This window comes from Aythya ferina (assembly GCF_964211825.1).
Source record: "Aythya ferina genome assembly, chromosome: 14".
NCBI classification, from domain to species: Eukaryota; Metazoa; Chordata; class Aves; order Anseriformes; family Anatidae; genus Aythya; species Aythya ferina.
Window position 1 is genome coordinate 13,066,503 of NC_140312.1, and position 21,194 is coordinate 13,087,696.

The following is a 21,194-nucleotide window of genomic DNA, read 5'->3' on the forward strand; positions in this document are numbered from 1 at the left end:
CAGAAAGGGGCTGAGCCCTGGCACAAGCAAGTTGTTTCTGCGCTGCCTCTCCTCTGCCCATTTGCCTCCACCTCTTGTCCCTCCTGCTGCAGAAACACGGCCCTGTGCAAACCAGAGGGAAACCAAATTTTTCTCCTCTATTTCAACAGCCTTTTAAGATACGGCTTAACCCTCATCCTTTCCTCGTGCTAGAGGAGGATTAAGTCACTCTTCTGCCCCTATTTACATTCAAGAGGGCTGCCACTACTTGGATAAGCCACAAGTGCTAATTATTCCGTATTGATTTAGTTGACTTTCCGGGACAAAGTAGGTCTGGAGCTCCAGGAGACATTATGAGCATTACAGAACATCAGCTTTCCTCAACAGGGGAGAACAGGTTAGGCAAAGAACACGGTCTGGATGGTAAATACCACCTCACCTAGAGCAGGTACCCCAGGTTCTGGTCAAAACCTGGACTGCCTGCACAGAGGTCTTTTTAGAAATGAAGAGATATAAGCAAGCAAAAAAAAAAAAAAAAAAAAAAAAGCTTAACAGCTTTGCCTATCACCAGAGAACCGGGGAGGATATTACTGTTAGCAGACCATAACACAGAGCCATGTGTGCACACGCAGTGCCTGTGCCTTCTCTCACTCTTATCTTCTAAATCCCATTGTGCAGGCAGATAGGAACTTAATCCAAAGTTGGTATTAGAGCACGGCTAAAGGAAAAAAGGGGAATCCGGGACTTGAGATGCAAGTATTCTGTTGTAATGCAAGAAGTGTAGCATTCCAGCTTTGTAATAATTCCATCATCCCTTTCTTCCAACAAGAGAAATTAAAAAGCCCAGTTGTGTGTGTAATACTTCTGCACACTGAGAGCATGATCCTGCCAGAGGCTAAAAGGCTGTTTATCCACAGATGAGCAGTCACTGTGCAAACTTACATGCTCTGTTCTATCTATACTCCCTGATTTTGGCTTTGAGAGAGTACTCAAGTATCACTGAATAAAGCTTCACAGTTGGCAACTAAATATATTATCTCACGTAGGCAGATAAAGTTCAAATATTTTCCTACAAAACAGCAGAATTCTGAAGTGGACTAAGTCACAAAACAGAATTTTAAGCAGAATCCATGCATAACATTATAGCATATTTATGGAAAATGGTTCACAGCTCAGCAGAAGTAAAATGCTGCTAAACACCAAGCACCACACCACGATCAAGTGGGCACAGCTCAAGTCTTGCACCAATCTTCAGGAAGTGTTTGGACAACACTCTAAGACTGATTTTTTTGGAGGAGGCAACAGTCCTTTGGGGACCCAGGAGTTGGACCTGATGATCTTTGTGGGTTCCTTCCAACTCTGATATTCTATGATCTATTTAAGATCATAGACACCTGAACAACATTAAACCAAGAAGGGTCTGTATTTGTTATGTAGTATTAGGAAATACTAGATGTGTTAGCATTGAGGATAGCACATGCCTAACAAGAAAGGAGAAGTGGACGTTTCAACGCTACAAACCTAAAGGGTAGGGGCAGGAGAGGAAGGAGCTGGTGGGATGGAAGCCTTCACTGCCATACAAGGTACCCGCAGGACTCTGCTCTCAGGTTTAAGGACAGCACTAGGTTCAGCTCTGCTTCAGCAGAATTCAGCTGCTCCTCAAGGGGCAGTGACCTTCCTTCTTGTTTGTGTATTTAGAATCTACAACAAAAATGCTGAGAAGCGTGTAAAGACTGCAAGTAGAGACCAGTTACATAATACAGTTTAGTCCAAATTCCAACTGCTGTCAAATCTCTTCAGTTTAAAAGTTATTTCTGCTGTTTGGCACCAAATGTGGTTAGCATGGGCTGAATGCAGCGCATGGAGGAGAGCAATGACTGCAGACTGCAACAGGCTGCTCAACCCAACCGGGAACCAGACTGCAGGTGTGCCTTGGGCTTTCCTGACTTCCCGTAAGGATGCATTAAGACAGTCATATTCTTCTTTAAGGAATGCATTTTCACTGCACAGCACAAAGGCTGCCTGAAGAAGTATTCAGAACTCTTAAATCCTTCCATTTCTTTCCATAGGCCTTGTGTTACTATGTAAAAAAGAAGAGTTTCCAGAATGCCCTCTGTAAGCAACCTGGAAGCTCCTTTTTGTGGCTCAAAAAACACCCAATTAATGCCACATGAAATTCTCATCATACTCATCAGGCTTCACTCCAAGCATGCTCAGTTATTTATTCTACCTCACCCTGTAAGCATTACAAGCTTAAAAACAGTACCACTTGAGAAACTTATTTTTAAAAGCATCATCTTTGTCAAACCAGTAACATCTATGGCAACTAGCACCCAGCACACCAGCACAGCTCCCTTTCCTGAGCAGCAAGCTCCATGACAGGAAAATCCATCGAGGCTTTCAAGCCATGTCCATCACTTCAGCAGCCGAGTGTCTTAAACTGACAGAAACAATATTAAAAAAAAGAAAGTGCAGATTATCTCAAGGCAGATTTTTATCAGCATCTATCATAAATATGGATCAGTCTGACATTTTACTTCGTATCTATTTCCACAGAAACAGTTGCCTGAAAGGGCTATGCAAGAGCCCTTCCAAATACACAGATAAATCGTACACAAGTTTAACAGTTGTGAGAATTCACATGTTCCTTTCAGAGCTTGATGGAATATAAAGCTGTGGGTCACTATTATTAATAGTATTATTAATAGGCAAATTCGGAATGAAAACCCATCTCCATTCTCTAAGTCACACGTATGACCCTTAATGGTCATTCTGAAGACAAAATTACTTCTCCCAAAACATACTGAAGATGTGAGCTAGGTATGCTCTCACCCATTCATTTTCAAGCACCGGAGATGCTCAAGGAAGGTTTAGGAAAGAAAAGCAAACCAGGGCAATTAAGATCAGGAAAACAGTGCACTTGTTTGGAGAAGCACACTTTTGTAGCTGTGCTGAACACAGAAACAATGTGAAAAACAAGCATTTAGTAAATCACGAGACAAGTCTAAAACCAGAAGTGCTGAGATCTACTTCAGGTATCCTGAGAGCCACGGCACTCCTGCCAGCATGCAGGAGCTCCTACCAGGCAGTGCAGTGCAGCAGCCTGGGGTTCAGCTGCCCCACTTACCTTCAAGCTGTGCTAAAAGCCAATATTAAAAGAAATACAGGCACCACCCGCCCAGACACACCCTGCTTCAGGCCAAGCAGAAAATGGAAACTGGAAAGATCGGCTGAAATAATCTGTGCCTGGAATGCCTGCTCTGAAGCTGGCCCCAAATGGTTTTTCTCCATTTGCTGCCAAGCACCTCTAATGCAATCCAGACAGTCAAGGACACAGGCAGAATGATAATATGAAAGCATTAAAATTCCCGTTGAAATAGGACCTGTCAAGCTACTTTATGTAACATGATTTATCGTTTCCAAATGTAGTAACAAGGGATTTTATTGTACAAGAGCATGTTGTACACAATGGGGCTCTGGGTTCACATTCCATGCTAGCCAAACTAGAGTTTCTGACAAACTTTATGCAAGTACCAGTCTGAGTTATTTGTGTCTGCCCGAAAGGGTAGTTATAGGCATTAGAAATCGGTGGGGTATGGAATAGACTTTAGAATGAGACCTCTCTGCACCTTTCTGTGCATACTAAATAGATCGAAACACCTGTGATTACTGCCGCCAAATGGCTCTAAAGCAGCGTTCATGGAAAGAAACCTAACAGCCCCCATTCCTCCAAAGCCTCTCCATCAAACGGAGAAAATGGACTGTCAAAAAAGCCGAAGGAAGTCCTTATTTTCAGTCTTACATGTCAATCAGTTAGCCCAGCACAGCAAATTGGTGTCTTTTTCAAGTTCAGTGTAGTCAAACAGAGCAGACTGAAAATTTCTGCTTTAGCTTCCAGCTGACATCCTGCACTTCCTAATCTGCGAAACCCCAACCTCAAAAAATATGACCTTGTATGCCTCCCATACTTAACACAGTGGCTGAGATGAAGACAAGCTGCCCAAGCTCTGCACTAATAACACCCATGGGGAGTTACCGCACAGAGCACACGCTGTCACAGCTTGAGGTTTGTGGGGTTTTGTGGCTGCTGGACACATTACCTCTCCATCCTACGTACCTGCTTCTTAAAGCTGCAGAAGTGGTTCGGCTCTCATCAGCCCACTGTTCTTTTTTATGAATTCACTTTAACTATTTTAGATAACTTGTGACGAAAGCTGTGTGTGTAAATTTGAGATAGAGTTGACCAATACAGTACAGAAAAGCAAAAACAAGCACTGTGACTGCTCTGTACGCTGAGGAAGAAGGTGCACCATCTGCTAGCATAAGGGCAATACTGGGATAAGTTAGTAGTACTGTCCAAAACCCTTCTGCTTCATATATTTTATCTGGGGGCAAACTAGAGCCAATCAATATCTACCCACGTAAGATTATGAAGTTGTAACAAAATACAATAAAAACCATCTTCTGTGCCTACTCCCGAACTCTAAATGCCAGCTCTCTTACCAGCTACTTCCTTGGTGTAACACTGAACTTGAACAACATTCAAGGAGATGCTTTGTTCTGTCCTCCTGTCTCAAAGTCTGTCATCAATGACCAACCAAACTCACATATGCTGTGAATTTTATTTTTTTTAATTTCATTAATAAAATATACACTGTGAGCTCTCAAATGCAGCATCACACAAAGGTCTGGCTCTCACCATCGATTAGTTATATTACAAATTCAGCTGTGACTGAAGCGGGCAATTTATTGCATTCTAGGCAGTTGATCTCGGATCCAAGACCTCGGACTACTCTGCTCTTACAGTGCTAGTCAGAATCAATAATGAATTCTGCTAAACCTCCCCATTCTTGCTGTGCCATTCAGCACTAGCAAGAAGTATAAAGCTTACTCAAAGTAATAAAAAAAATATCACACCCAGATATTTGTGTTTGCTATTTGAATCCAGGAGGGATCTGCAGTGCTGGTTTAAAAAGGAAAACTATTTTCTGTTAGAATCATGGGCTGAAATGAGCAAGAGCCGTAATGGAAGCCGGCTCTCCTTGGGGGAAAATGGAAGATGAAGAAGGAAAAAAAACACTAAAAATTGAATGCTACAATTAAGGGATGAACAGTTGGCATTTTTAGGATATAAATCAAGACACCAGCTAATAAAATGGTGGATGAAGTTCAACAGACAGAGGCATTAAGCGATGCACAAGAGAAAGACGATCTGACTTAACGTTCACAAAAACAGACCCCAACAACTACGACTCAGAAGCTAAAATCTTCACATAGCAGTTCCATCAGCCCCTCCGGACAACCCTTAGCAAGGGGGCAGCCACCCTTGCACCGAACAATAACCAGCACCCAGCCCTCAGGACCAGGCTACAACCAGCTGATGCAAAACTCTGTGAGAGACACAGATCTAGGCAGGCATCGAGTCCTCCTTCCCCCTACAAACCCCGTCCTACTGCACCGTGCTGTTTAGCACCGAGGGCCCAGCCAAAGCTGAAAGGTGGTGTTGAACGCCTTCCTTATGGCAAGCAACTAATAAAACTAGGACACTTCATTCTGGGAAAGAGGAAGCAGAAGTCTGCTACGTGGTATGGCACAGAGAAGGGTAAGCAGGGAATAGCTGCTCCTGCTCTTCTGAAATCAGATGGAGGGAACAGCAAACTGAACAGACAGAAGGGCGCTCTGCTTCAAACTAAAGGAGGTGCTGCTTCATGCGCCACGATTCATCTTCTTCAGCAAGGAGCCTTCCAGCTTGTGGGTGCTGCAAGTTCCTGAGGGTTCAGAAAGAAACTAGAAATTCAAGGGAGAAAAGTCCAGCACGAGCTATTAAACACAGCCAGCAATGCCAGCTCTGGAATTATCCGAGCTACAGACTGCTGGCATCTGGGAGCTATTTTGGGCCAGTCAGACTGCATCCTTCCCTTGTCACTGTCCTCCTTCCTGTAGGCATCCGCCATTCACTACTCTCAAGACAGGATTCTGGCCTTGATGTAAAATTTAGTCTGACCAATTTGGGCCAGTCTTCTGTTTTGGAAATAGTTGTAACAGGTGTGCCAGATGGACACCAATCCAAGAAAAGAAGATACAAACTTCTGTAACAAACTAGTGAAGGAGCAACTCTTGCCCTTCTTCTAGCTATGGGTTTCATCACCATGCCAGCAAACGCAAGGGTCAAGGCGACCTGTGATTCAATTTCTTTATTACTGAAAATTGTTTTCAGACAGAAGTTTCTGCCACACATCATAACACAGCCAGCAACGCTTGAAGACTTACAGAACCCTCGGGGACAGGCCTGAAGAGACAGCTAAACCATGGGTCCAAAACACTAAACTTGGAGTTATAAACTACCTGTGGAAAAAGCCTTTTTATTACCAGAGATCTGAAAGAAAGCCCAGAAGCTAGAGGAAGTCACTAAAACAGAAGGCATCTAAAACTAAAAGGGAATATGCCTCAAGATATTCCTGTGCTTCAACCTTTTCAGAGTATTGCTCATCCCCGTTTTCTCTTTGAAAAAACAGGTCTCTTGGTCGTATTCTACCATTCAACATTTATGATGCACTGCGAGTATCGTGCAATTAACAGATTTAATGCCCGATTCATTTCCATCTTTAAAGGTAGGATGGAGAAATGCACAACAGGAGATGGCTGGGTGCCGTGCTGTTGGTATCTCGTACACGCACAATACAGTAATAGCAGAGGAAACATTAAAAGTAGCACATCCCTGCTCTTCCTGTAGATGAACCAAACGCTTTTATAGGTCCCCAGCTATTATTCATTCTTCAGCTTCATCATCCTGTAGTTTTTTCTACCCTCGGTATGGATTTTCACACACCATCCCACATTTTCACCATAATTTATCTATTGCTTTTTCCACTCCATTTCACTGAATTTCTAATCTCATTTTCCCAACTACGCTGTCTACAATCACAACATAGCACTGACTTTAAAAAATTCAGTATGCTCCACTAATTTCACAATGTGTTAAAAGAGATAACATAGGGAATACATTCTTTCCATCTCCACGCGATTACTTTAACTTGCATAACGGAGACAAGAGTACACAGCCAGAGGAGCACGATAGGCATTATGGCACAGGGAAGTCAAAGCTCTGAGATCTTACGCAGGTATTGCCCATCTATCAAGGAGAGAAACGCAACCGAATCTGTTGTGCACAAGACTGAGCATTTACTTCCTCCACATTTTTAATTAGCATTTGGTGGATGCTTTATCCTCAGTCGTGCTGATAGGCCTGCATCCAGTCCAGCAGCACATTTGTTTGAGGGATTACCACGGATGCCTCATATACTAATAAAACACCCTGCTCTGAAAGGCATTTCAAAGGGCGCATTGTGGTGGTTTGCTCCCCAGCTGCCACCTCCAGTTCTATACAATATCAATGCCAAGCACAAGCTACTTTCACAAGCAATTAAGGAAGACTACATGAAGCACCTAGCTCAGCCCACAGGCTACGTGGGACTTGTCTTTCAGTTTTGCTCAATTACTTTGTCCTTGTCTTCCACTGGTAAACAGAAACCCTCATTTTATTTTCTACCTTTCACTGCACGCCTCTGTTCTCCAAATAACAACCACCTAAGTCTCGCACGCACTTCGGACTGCTTATTTCACGCTGAAGTAGCTTTCACCAAAAGACAGCAGAATCACAGGTAAGGAGGTAAGGTACCTAACACAGCAACCTTGCTAAACAAATTCTGCCATCTGAAGAAAATCTCTCTGAGCTAAGTTTTACCTCAAACATGCTCAGAAGTCTAAATAAGGCTTCACCTCAGCCCCTTATGATTTCTTCAGTCAATCTTAGCTGCCACGATGCTACAAGCCATCTCACTGTTGTCATTCCCACAACTTCTCACCTGAAATCAATTCCCTTTTACAATATTTATGTTTAAAAACCTGATTAAGCTTAAAGACTCTTATGAAACCCCAAGCTTATCACTCAACACTGCTAAAGCTATTAAAATTAAAAACCCCTGGGCTAAGGAAAAAAGAGGCAGCATCTGATATTATAGCATGATGCCTTCAAACACAGAAGCTCGTCTTCATGACACACCACTTTTTCCAACTGTAGAAACACACTCGAGCTCCAAATACCGTATGTACACGACGTGTAGTGTGATGTACAAACACTGGAGGAAGGCTTCTCAGTTCAATATTTATATCAAACTCCTCTCCAAATTTCCTACTAAATATTTCAGCTTTAATTTTCTACATCACTTCTGATCCAATGGAATAGCAACTGCAATTAACTTGATTCTGAAAACCTATGCCTTCAGCTAAAAAGTTAACACATTTAATTTTTCCAAGCTTCAAAAAAAGTTAAAAAACACTACTTTTTTCCATAGGCCTAGTTACTTTATGCAAACCGAGGAGGAAGACGGCCTAATTCTATAGAATTTCTACACAAACCAGTACGTAAGAATCATAACCTAAAAACAGTACTATGATGACAATAGAACAGAGATCAATTTTAAGTATCATAGATGATTTAAACCTGTTTGATTCTGCCTCCAGGCTTGCCTTCTGATAAACCTTTCAGTACTTCTGGTTAGCGCTCAAATCCAGTTTGGGAGTAGAAAAAACCAGCTTCAAGACCCGGAGCTTTGACTCCCCTATTTTGGATGATCTCACGGAGCTAAAACCACAAAAAACAAACAAACAAACAAACAGAACAGAAGATACTCACATTCCCCATGTACTCTGAAAGTAGATCCTGCAAGGCCTGTCGCACTGCATTACACTCTGCAACTATCCGTTCCCGTCGGTCATCACGTGTGCAGGATGAATCAGCCATCAGGGCTGCTCCACTAATGATGCTCTCCAGGCGCTCTTCCAGGGAAGGCCTAAAACGCTCCTCACTGAAGGTTGATGGATCCACAATGATTTGTTTCTGGTAAAATAAAGGTTTTGGAAGTTAGATATCAGACTGAGCAGTAAGTTACTGTTAAGTCATCAAAAAGACCAACACTTACAGCAACCCCCTGATCAAGCATGAAAAGCAAAATGACATTCTGGCACCAAGAGTGATTTTCTTGAGTAGTTTAGTAAAATTACTAAAAGGTCCCCCATCACATTAAGTTGCTAGTCATTTCTTGTGCTGCTTTGACAGCTAAACCGAACTTGGCCACAAGAAGTCTCATTATATGAATGGCAAAATCAAACGTGCCAGGACAAATAAAGTTCAAATACAGAACTCTTTTTAACTACATGTCAATCCGGACATGCCTTCACTATTTAAACTTGTCAGATATAATTACCTCATCATGAACAAAAAACATGAAACACAAATGTCCAAAATTAGTCCTATATATAGTACTCTGGTGTCCTAGTTTATCCAGTCCTCCTTTCACCAGTAAGCAATTATACAGGTAAATATAGAATAGCGTTCTCAAATATTCAAGTGAAACATCAACATCAGTGTTTAAAATAGGGAAATAGATTTCTTCGTGGAAGAAGACAACTTTATCTTGAAAGATTATTAGTAAGCACTGATCATACTGAGAAAAATCAGTACTGCTTATTCAGCCTTAAGCATCTACTTTTCAAGGGGCAAGTATCACCCTCCATAGAAAGCTGACCAAGCAGCAGTGTGGAGCATACATCACCTTGTGAGTACTTCCAGGTAGTTTAAATAAACAGGTTCTGCAGTTTATTAAGGAGCGTGATTTGGCCATTCCAAATTTTGCTGGTTTGTTTAGGGTTTGCACAGGCTTTCTTCCAATTAAGTGAGCAGGAGGGGAAAATGATGGTAACTTTTTATGAAAGAAGCCCCGAAGTTTCTTGAAAAAGGAATTTTCCACACTCAGTTTGTAGTCCAGCTAACTTCAGCGTTACTGTCAGTACAATTGGTCTCCCTACTGAGTAACCGCACGGCCTTCACAGCAGGTTTAGCCACAGCACATGTTCTTCTAACAGTCCCATTTTCTCCTGAACATTTTAGCCATGCAGACACTCCAATGGTAGTATGCTACAACTCCAAAATTGCACCATATGAATGGGAGAGAGATAATGATTATCTTGTTATCTTCTGGTAATCACTTAATATTTCACCAGTACAGTAGAAACACTGAAGTATTTGGGAGGGCGTGTGCACAACCTCTATTACAGGAGCACAATAGCACTCAAATGTTAACAGGAAATGAAGTGCAGGGATAACATCTGCAGAGAACCTGAACACATTTGTTTTGTCCATCTCCTTTGGCAAGGATGAGCAGACAAAGCCCTCGCACACAATGCCCATTCAGGCCAGCCTGCTGAACAAGCCCTGCTGCTATTAGGGAGTCGTGCCACACAGAACTAAAAGCTCAGAAGCTTAACGCAGGCTGCAGCCAAAAAAAAAAAAAAAAAGTCTCTGGCCATATATTAGAGAGCTCATATAGTAAAATATGAGCACGGATCAGAAATCATATTAAATGCTTTGAATTAGATTAGCCAATACATGAAAAACAAGTCAGTTCAGATTTACTTCTACATACCAAAGCCAGGCCTTAATGTCACGTGCTGTTACCAGAGCTGCCTTCCTGTCCTACAGGGCTCTGATCAAACCTGTGGTCCTCTGGGTGCAAACCCAAGGCACAGTCTTAAAATAAAACTCAGGTAGCTGAATGCTCAACTGATGGAATTTAGAAGATTTAAAACCAAATTCAGTCCCAAAGATCAAGATAATCACGACATCTCGTTACCCAAGAGGTCGCATAGAAAGGCTTTACACTTGGCATAGGGAAAACCTCAAATAGCATTTTATCCTTTAGGGAAATGGTAAAAGAAGTTAAGAAACATGGCAGGAAATTAACACAGAAGAGCAAGGGTGCTACGAGCTAAAATAGAGGTGAACAACACTTGGGGGAAAAAAGCATTACGCATTTTCTGAGCAACAGACCTGTGTTATTTAATAAGTTTTAGAAGTGAGCTGGTGCCAAGGTGTTTAAAATTCTGAGGCCGAATCAGCAGTAGACAAAATACTGGCTTCAAAAGGAAAGTATTCTCAGTAAAAGTGTATGGCTATCCTCAGTAACTTACAGAATACAAGATAAAGAATATGACAGATCAGTACAACACATCAGTTTGAAGTGATTTCATTCCCAACCAAAGATCATATTACACTTCCCACTTCAAGTTCTTCTCAATAGGTAGTTTGGGCAATTGCAAATATATTATTCACTTTTAAAAAGTCATTTCTGTCACCTACAAGAATACATTACATAAATATATTATGAAATAATCAATTTCAAATAAACCAAGGATTTACATCTAATGTATCAGTAGGCTAAGAGCTATTTTTGAGCTAGTTTAACTTGACAGCCTTCAATCACTGAGAACAGCACCGCTCCTTTCTATATTCTATCAATCCTAGTTTCAAAAGAGCCATATTCGAAAAAATAAAAGCCTGCTTCACCTGGGACTTGCAGTATTTCAGCAGAAAGTGATTTTTCAGGTAATATAAGCAAAAGCAAGCTGTTGCTCATAAATCAGGTGAGTGAAGGCAGCAGTCGGAGCTGCCACTTTTTACATACAGGTTCAGAACTTACATCAAAGTTGTTCAGAGCATAAGCCAGCTCTCCACCTCCACCCTGCTGCTGGGCAGCATCATCTGATGCGGTTGCTTGAGCTGCATTTGAGATGCCAGTGACCGCCTGCTGAAGCTGTTTGTAGATCAAGTCCCTGTTAGCTTTGTAGGCAGCCACATCAGGGTGCTGCAGACAGGCCTGAGATGCGGTATAGAGAATGGGAACGTTCTTCTGCAGGATTCCTCTGGCTGCCGCCATTTGATCACGGTGACCTACATCTTTCAATTCCTATTAGGAAAATTAAAGAAAGAAAGTCATTTGAAAACAGTCCCCACATTCAATCCATACCCTGTCTCCCTGCATCTTCAAGAGACAGGCAGATTCTTTGGCTAGTATGCTCAAATCTAACCCAACCTTGAGCTCTCCCCATATCCCTATTATTAATAGCTCAACTCATCTTAGAACACAACAGCTCCACAAAAACTCAAAAAAGTACTATAGGGCAATTCACAGCTTCACATTTCAAGATCTGAGACATGTTTGCTCCTTGCCACACTACAGGACCAGCACTCTGAAAGCAGACAATACCAGTACATCAGGAGGATGCATAAGTAGCGACCTCAGTCTTCCACGTCTTAAAATAAAATGTGCTTTAAGATGCTTAGACATAAGTGGCAAGCATCATTTAACTGAAGGAAGAAAAAAGAAAGGCAATCTCTGACAATCGCTAACATTAGTCTATCGGCTCTATTTCACAAGTGATTAACCCAATTAATTTGTGCAACTAGCACAGAGATACTTGTTAAAAAATTCACATGCTTGTTCTGTATGGAGCAGCTCAACCAAGAGAGCCTTGTCATGAATTTGCATCTGAGAAGCCAGATCTTAAATTTAAACTCCAAGACTCACAACCAGAATGTCTTCTTTAATCACACCTAGAAGATGGAGCTCACTTTCCTTAAGAGACTCACACACTGAATTTTAGAAGGACAAGAGTATCATCTCATTCAACTTCTTGTTCATCTCCAAAGGGAGAAAATAAATCCAATGACTATAATTACTGCTAATTTAAGATAAAGATTTAAGAGTCCATAGGTCTTTTCCAAAACACTCACTACTGCAATTCTCTAAAGCATCATCACCTCTGTTTTGGAATGAAGTACCGTGAATAGATAGAGGTTCTGAGTCCAGCACAAGCAGTAAGGTTTATGAAAAGGAAGAATGAACACAATTATTAGCAACACGAACATTTTCAAGTTACTTCTTAAGCCTTACAAAGAGGCAACAAAAATGAAAAAAAATGGGCTGCTTTACCATACAGGGAAAAAAATCTGACAGACCCTTCAAAATGGATGTGTAATACAAGACCTCTGTAAGATGCACACTAAGCAGGGAGGGCATGTCAAGCAGGCTTACAGATTTAATGCAACCACTTCCCATAGTGTAAAACAATCCATCATGAAGCAGTTTAAGAACATTTATTGTATTGCCATCATAACCCCACTCCCATTTACTGCAATCAGATTCTAGATACATAACCAACTAACAATCCATTTTAAACTGAATCCAGTTTATTTTCAAAGATGAATCCATGCAAGCAAACAAGCAGTCAGAGATGCATAAGCAGTTTTGGTTTGTACAGAACAACAGAATAAGAAACATGCTCTTAAAGAATTATGCTGTTTCAGGTAACTCTGACTGCCAGTACTTCTACTTTCTTTTCAAGCTTAACTTACAAAGGAGTGAGTCACAACAGCGATGTTGAACAAAACCTTTACACGTGACTTAAGGTTAAGCGCTAGCTATGCAAATACAGGACATGCACAAAGCAATCAGGATATCAAACCCTTCCTCAAACAGGCATTTCCGTGCAAGACTAGCCAGCTATGGTGCATTGCTTGGCATGGCACAGTGCTCCCTTGGAAAAAGCTGTAATTCTGTTCCCAGCCGTGCCTTTTGTTCCGTATTTAAGTGACCAGGGTTCACTACATCTGTGCAAATCACAAAGGCTGTGTGGTCTCATGGTCAGAGCACTGGCCACAAATTTGTCTCAATTCTCTTTCCTTACCCACACCTGCACTGCTGCAAAATGGGAAGTCTTGACATCCATCAATGCAGTTCTATAGAAGCAGCATTTCATTAAGGTACTAAAGCATTAACAAACAAATGCTATCAGGAAAATTTGAGTCAGAGGCAATGTACTACAGCTGAGCAGATTTTCTGCTTACCAGGCAAGCGCCATTCAATTTCCTAAAAACCACTGAGTGCAACACAATGTATTGAGAAAAAAGAAAAAAAAAAAAGAATTAGCAGCAGCAACAGGTAGTCCCCAAGAGCAGTAAGGCTGCCTTATTTTCTTGTTTTGAAAAATAAAAAGAAATGATATATATGGAAGAAAGAGTTGCTATCACTATACCTGCTGCCTTTTGGCTGCCATGATGTTAAGTTTGTCCACCTCTGGTTTGAGGGCTTTGTACTGGATACCCAGATCCTGCTCTGTGCCAGCATTCCTTAGTTTCAAGATACCTTCTTCCACCTGAAAGAATATACAGATATATTTACATATTTTTCCGAGCATTCCAGTACACAGTTTAGAAAGTTATGGGCTTTCAGAATGGGCTTCATAGCAGACAAAGTGATCTTCCTCTCTCGCCTTTCATTGTTTGGAGAGAGACGTGTCAAGGGCTAACAGTACTTCAGGCTGAGCTCCATGCTCACCAGCCAGCAGGGACAGCCAGGCATGCATGTCTCAAAGAGCCCAGGGCCCTGGCAGAGCCCCGGCTGCGTCTGTCAAAGGGTAAGAGTGGAGCCCTCACACCCCAGCTGAAGCCAGCCCAACACCAAGCTGTGCTGCACCTCAGGTTCTGCACAAACCACCCACCTCCTGCTCATAAAAATAAAAGCCTTCCTTCTATATTCCACATTCATTTGATTTAGTCCACTGAAGCTACTTGTTCCTACTAATAACTAGTCACATCTGCTAGATACAAGGGAGTAGTAGTCAATAAGAAAACCAAATTATTTCTTTTGATTAAACGATTTATCATCTGCTGTTCACAGACCACAGTGCATTAGTCTCAATACTAAAAGTTGAGAATGAAGTGCAACGCAGAGTCAAAAGCCACTGACAACATCTGTCAGATGTTTTTACACTCCTCAGCTGCATACATTCTGCTAAGAGAAAAAAAACACCTGCCAGCATCACCGCTCCAGAGGCAAGCCGCTGGGAGTGAGCTCCAGGGTCAGTACGACAGGCAGGAGGCAAAGCCAGGCGGCAGAGCCAGCGCGGCGTGCCAGGCACGGCTCAGAGCTGCACTTACTACTTTGAGCTGGACAAGCAGCTTGTAGACGTCTGCCATGTCAGCCAGGATCAGCAGGCGGGTGACAGCGGAGAGGAGGGCGCGTGCTGCCCGGACCATGTTCCCTCGTTTCACCGAGGAGCAGGGGTCATCGGCAAACTCCCCAGAGGCACTCTTCATCAAGTCACCTGTGCGAAAAAAGATTGTCCCACTTTATTGTCATGGCACTCCTGACACAGTGGTAAGGATTCCTGGGGGACCTGATTTGGAAAACAAGATGTGTTTGCTTAAATACAGCCAGGGCACCACACAGAATGGGGAGAGTGGGGCAGGAGGGAGGAAGGGCTCAGTAACGACACTTTGGTCCTTATCTCAAATTATACAGGTGCTGTAATAAGCCACAATCCCCTAGGGACACAAACACAACACGGCACGGCCATTCCGAGCAGAACTGCAGTCTCTGGCTATTTCGGACTACAATGCTTTCAAAGCTCCAGTGAAAGCTTTGCTTTTAAGCAGAAAGCAGCAGCGTGTCCTGTAAACACACGGGGAAGCGCCACAGCTCGTGGGGCTGTAAACAACTCGGGGCGATGACCTGGCTGGCTGCGGCGCCGCTTGCACTCGGGGCAAGGCTCTGCTTCGTGACACGCTCCAGCATTTCATAGCCTGTGGGGCTGCATCTGCTGCGGGAGGAGACTGGGCTTCAGATGGTAACAGCGCAGTTGGGTAACCACGAAAAGCAAAGGCTGCTTTAAACAACAGCAGAAATTCCTCTAAAAGCCCGAAGGATCATTTCTGTGCGTATTCAGATGTAAAATTTGGATTCTTCCCCCACACACACACACCTCGCCCCCCGAGGGGCAGCGTTTTGTTCCCACCTTCACAGCGGGGAGGTTTGGCATCCGCTCCAGTGCTCTTGGACTTTGCTGTGCTTTAGGACCGTTTGGCAAACGGCTAGGATTTAGTTTAGCAAACGCTAGGTACCCAAGGTCACAGATCTGTGGGCAAGGGGAGGTGACCAGGAAAGCACACCAACTGCTTCATGACTAATTGCTGTGTCAGAGGCTTCCCAAACCTGTACGAAAGCATCCACGTGGCCAAAGGCCAGCACCAGAATAGCACATTTTTCACAGATAAGGGAAGAACCTCAACCAGTGCTGCAGAACTGAAAGCTGATCAGTTCCCAGCAATCCCACTACCAAACAGGGCTGGGAGAGGTCCACGTCTAAATCCCAAGACGATGCTGTGCCAGCACTGCCAAGAGCTGGCCCGCTCCCCCAGCCAGGCAGCGAGTGGGGCGCATCCCCTATTTGGGACACATATTTTGACTACTCAAAAATCCCCTACAGCTGGCCCTGGAAGAGTTTCCAGCACCCAAGCTCTCTGCACCTCCAGAGCTCAGCCCAGCCCCAGCACAGCCAGCAGCCTGGCCGAGCAGCTATACCCAGACACTCTGTTTTGTTCAGATGCGCCCTCCTATGCAACACCCTTCCATCATCTTAAATACTACTACAAAGAATGGCACACAACATTTTAAGATGAAAACGCACCACTTCAGCACTGTGACACATGAAAAAGCTGCTGTACAAGCGCAGATGAGCTATAAATGTCAATCTCAAGCCATCCCTTACCCAACTTTTTGAGGACCATGACTCATTACTTTAACAAGCGTTAAGAGCTTTAGTCTTTCTGTTGGTGAAAAAGACAAATGTTCCTCCGGTGCTGGAAAATGACAACCAGCCATGAAATTATGAAATTATGTAGCTGACAGGACTCTCTTTATTTATTCTGGAAAAGACTAATAATAGTGAAATTCATTTCACCACCCCAGGTATACAAATCGATAAGCCATTGCAGCATTTAAGATATATGCCACAACCGAGCTCGTGACAAATATTCCCCCCTTCATCCACATGTAAAACTCTCACTTTCCCAATCCCCCCAAAACAGTCATGTTGTTTTCACCAATTTCCTATTCCAAACAACCTAGAGGTGGCCACTTACTTCGCTCAAATCTCAGCAATCACTAAGATGATCCTAAAAAACAAAATTATCTTCCACCCATCCTTTAATTCATAATTTCACATGCCAGTCTCAAAAAAAAAAAAAAAAAAACACTATTCCTTTTTATTTTAATGAGAGATTTTGAAAGATTTAGTAAGTTTCAAACAGCTTGTCAGAGTGTCAAAAGACAACCAGCTCTCTGGAATTAATGGAAGATGAAAGTTGTTGCCTTTTTTTTTTTCCTCCACAAATTAAAGAAAGCTAACTCTCAGACTTTTTATAAAGAACTCTCAGCAGGTGCAGTTATTTTAACTAGATTCAAAGGGTAGTAGGGAACAGTGCCCCGACCTTTGTATGCAGCCAGGTACTGCGTGTGGGTGTTCATTAGGAGTTCGACTCTGAACCAACACGGTCTTCTCATTTTCAAATTGGAGCCAGAAGCAACAAAGCAAGTTTAAAAGTAGGATTTCAAGAATTAAATAAAAAATATACACTGCAAGAGAGTCAGACTGCAACTTAGATTATACAGCTGATATGAATTCCTGTACGAGTAATCTGTTTTTCCAATACCACCTTAGATTTTTTTCACTAGATATTATAAGGGAGAGATAATAAAAGAGAGTCAAGGGAAGAAGAGGCAATGGTAGCCATACTATGATCCTGTCAATAAAACGCTAAGAATTCAATTAAATCTAATGGAACAAAGCCCATTTCAGAAATAGTAAGATTTTAGTCCATCAAAAGAAAATTACCATTTTCTAGTCTCATTCCCACTATGCCCACAGGGTCTGACAGCACTTTCAGACAGCACTATTAATCCTCCTCGGCAGCGTGGTGCACGATGACCATGACAGAAAAGCTTTCTCTACGTGAGCACCGCCTGGGCGCTGATCGGAGGCGGAGATGGGCAGAGGGGAGGCGGGGAAGCCCTCTGTGCAGTTCGGACACACACAGGCACCGATGCTTTTTTTTTCCCCCTCCCTAAGCCACAAATTGGTGCCCATGCATCATCTCGTGCCCTTCAGCACCTTGCAGTTTAAAGCCTGTCTGCAGGCTGCTCCTGTCACGGTATCAGCAGCACAAGGAGTGCCACCAGCATGCCAGCTCCTGCACGCTCTCCCCCAGCATTTCAATGAACCACTTCTGCTGCTCTGGCAGACACAGCGTGCACAGCCCTGCCTTTGCCTGGGTCACTGTTGGTGCTCCCTGCCCATGATCCCACAGCTCATGGCTCCTTCCCACCCCGGCCATGCCTCTGCCTGCCCGTGGCTCCCTCTCTCATTTCCCCCACGGCTGCCAATTCCCTGCCAAGTGATGGTGGAGATAAAGCCACAGCTTGAAGACTTTATTACCCTGGGTACTGAAGTCCAATCTTCCACTACTGCCACCTTCGTTGGCCACCATGAGGGTGGGAAGAGGCTGTCCTGGCATCCTACTGGGAAGGACAAAGCCTCTTCTGCCCTCCAGCAGGCAGCCAGTGACTGTATTAAAGGCTGTATTTCAGGCTTCTTTCTGCCATATCAACGTGGGAATTGATACTTGTGGAAACAAAAGCTTTGTTAATTCCTTAATCTTATCTTCAGTTAAATCCATATGCTGTGCGTATGGCTCATCTGCAGTTTGTGTCAGACCTCCCTTGGGTTACGGCTTTTCAAAGGTCTCAAGTTCTGGGCTGGGGAATCACTTCTAACACAAGGAGCGGCATACTCCTCAAACATTGTTCTTGCAGGAAAACAAGTGAGAACTCTTTGCAGCCTTTCAAGAAATTAAGCTAACTGGTCACAACAGAGCTGTAAAGTTGAGTATTTCCAAGAACTCAGTGTTTAACGTGAAGCTATTCATGCAGCTGGCTTCCTTCTGGTCTTTTGAAATCCTTAAGCTGTGCATCTCGTGTGAAGTACAGCTGAAAAAAAAAAAAAGCTTTACACTTTCATAATCTGCCCCACTGTTCAGTTTTGGAGAAAACTTACTCAAACACAGGGCTGAAAGGAACCATGCTGAATCAGTCTGTCCACTTCCCTGCAACCACAACCATGCGACATGATCAAAACCCACAGGCACACTCATAAAACCATCCATTCTCTTACATCAAACCCTACACACAGGCTCGTGCTTTCTAATTTTAAGCTTTAATTTTTGGTCTGTCATGTAAAATTACCACTGGAACACAGGCAACAGTAAGAACACGGGTAATACCCTGGATCCTCATGCTCACACGGATACACAGAGGAAGTGAGCTATGGCCAGTTCTGCAGAAGAACAGGAACACCTTGGGCAGCCAGACCTGAGAGATCTCCTACCTGACTCCAGAGCTTGCAACCTGTCACAGTGCCAAGCATCTGGCCCAGAAACCTTATTTGTTCCAAAACTGCCCAACAGCACCGGCAGAGCTGGCTGCTTCAACATACAGCCAGTCCTTGTCTCTTCCAGATGGTAAAACCCTACAACAGGCTCGGGAACAGGAGCTTGCAGTGTGAGGAGTAAGGCAGGGCAAGACCATCATTGCCCCTTCCATTACCCAGCAAAACCAGAACAGCTGAAATCAACGTGAGACACTGCAAGGATGCTGAAATCAGAGCTCACAGCAGACATTTTCCCACTACTACAGCTTTTCTATACCACAGCAGGATCTATTCTGAAGAAAGAAAAAAAAAAATCTTCAGTTCTTTGTCTCCACTACTCTTAAAAATATTCTTCTTAAGCAGTTTCACTACTTCAAAATAAGTCCAAAAGTCCAAACCCTTAAAGGGACAGAAATCCTGCTTTGGGATTTCCATGAAGCTGTTTAATATTTAAAGCCAGTTGTAATTTATTCTTACATTCTAAAAATCATGAAGACTTTGAAGTGATCCACTTATATTGATTTAGTATGTAGCCATACTATCACTCATTCTAAATAGCTCTTTTCACTTCTTTGTTTTTACCCCCAACAAATGGATTTTATGAACAAGCCTGTTCACTAAAGTCGTGTACCCTCTCAATCTTCTTGCTGAGCTAAAAAAAATTTTTTAATTTTCTCTGATGAGACAAGTTATCTATTGTCCTAATCATCTTCATAACCTCTGTCTACATTCATTCATCTTTTTTTATTACGGTATCTAAACCTCTCCCTACTCTAAATAGAGGCATTATTAATTCTATTTTCCTGTCTTCTGCAGAAGATAAATTGGGTTATACATCTATAATCTTACTGCTGCCTTCACAGACACAGCCAGTCCACAATCACCCTTCTGCTGACCAAGGCATCCAGAGTTGCTGGAGAGCTGGGGTTGTTCAGCTTGTGCCTAAAGGAAAGCTGGGGAGGGATTCTTTGTCAAGGAATGTAGCAACAGAACAAGGAGTCATGGATTTCAACTAAAAGACTGTAGATTTAGATTAGACAAAAAAAATCGAGTCCAACTGCCTGGCCACTTCAGGACTAACCTAAAGTTAGCCTTGTTATTGAGGGCATTGTTCAAGTTGCGCCTTGAACACTGACAGGCATGGGGCATTGCTACCATGCTTCCCTCATCTCTCCAGTTCGTGAATCCAACCCGTCTGCCACAACACTGGCAGCACTTCTGAAGTGCAGAGCCTGTACATAAATGGGTTCTGTGAGTCTGTATTTCCTGTCATTAGCACTACAGAAGCGCAATCCTACCAGCACAGACCCCTGGGCATGGCAACAACAACCCTCCCTTCCTCAGACTGCTGTCTCATTTTCCACCACTTGCTTCTAATTATCTCAAAGGTTTTATTCCCGTACGAGAGACTGCTCCACTCTGCTCCACCTGCCCAGACACTGCCACCGTGCCGGGGACACAGGCTTCAGGCAGTGGTGCTGCCCCAGCAGCCAGCAAGCAGCTGAGGGCACCAGTCATATCGGGTGCATCTTTGAGCCTAACCATCACCCATGCATCTTCCTAAAAGGGATGCAGCTGTCCCCTCTGTGCACCAGATCTCATGCAAGCCTCCTTCTGCAGGAGGAAGCAGCATCGTGACATTCAGGTGGCAGTGCTTTTTCTCCTCCAGCACCTCTCAGCTCTGAACTCCAGCTCCTCCGTCAGAGACCATGGGAAGTTTTGGCACAAAGCCTGCATAGTTTCAAAATCAAATGGGGCCAAGAAGTGAAAGGGTCATACTGAAGCTTCCTGTAGCAGTCTTTCCTACCAGCTTCTCACTGTAGTATACAACCACAAATTCAGAAAATTCAATTTTGTAATCCCAAGGACTAAGTACACCTCCCTCACACACTAATATCACTAAGAGCGATGTGAAAATATACACAGATGAACTCGGACTCCCAATAATGAGCAGCAATCAAGCTAGCACCAAAGAATTAAAGTCCTTCGAGACAATGGGGTCTCTTTTGCTGTTGCTTGTTGTTAAATTAAGCCAACTCAATTAGCCCTTTACA

At 43.2% G+C, this 21,194-nt stretch overlaps 1 protein-coding gene across 1 annotated transcript in view; it reads right to left on the minus strand.

The window, feature by feature from the left end:
* Positions 1 to 21,194, minus strand: part of CTNNA1 (catenin alpha 1) — a 112,383-nt gene that overhangs the window by 73,482 nt on the left and 17,707 nt on the right. The window contains exons 4-7 of the mRNA XM_084535446.1: positions 14,816 to 14,982; positions 13,912 to 14,031; positions 11,517 to 11,783; positions 8,675 to 8,878 (exon numbers count right to left, since the gene is read on the minus strand). Coding sequence (XP_084391572.1) covers positions 8,675 to 8,878; positions 11,517 to 11,783; positions 13,912 to 14,031; positions 14,816 to 14,982 — 758 coding nt within the window. The remainder of the gene's footprint in view (positions 1 to 8,674; positions 8,879 to 11,516; positions 11,784 to 13,911; positions 14,032 to 14,815; positions 14,983 to 21,194) is intronic.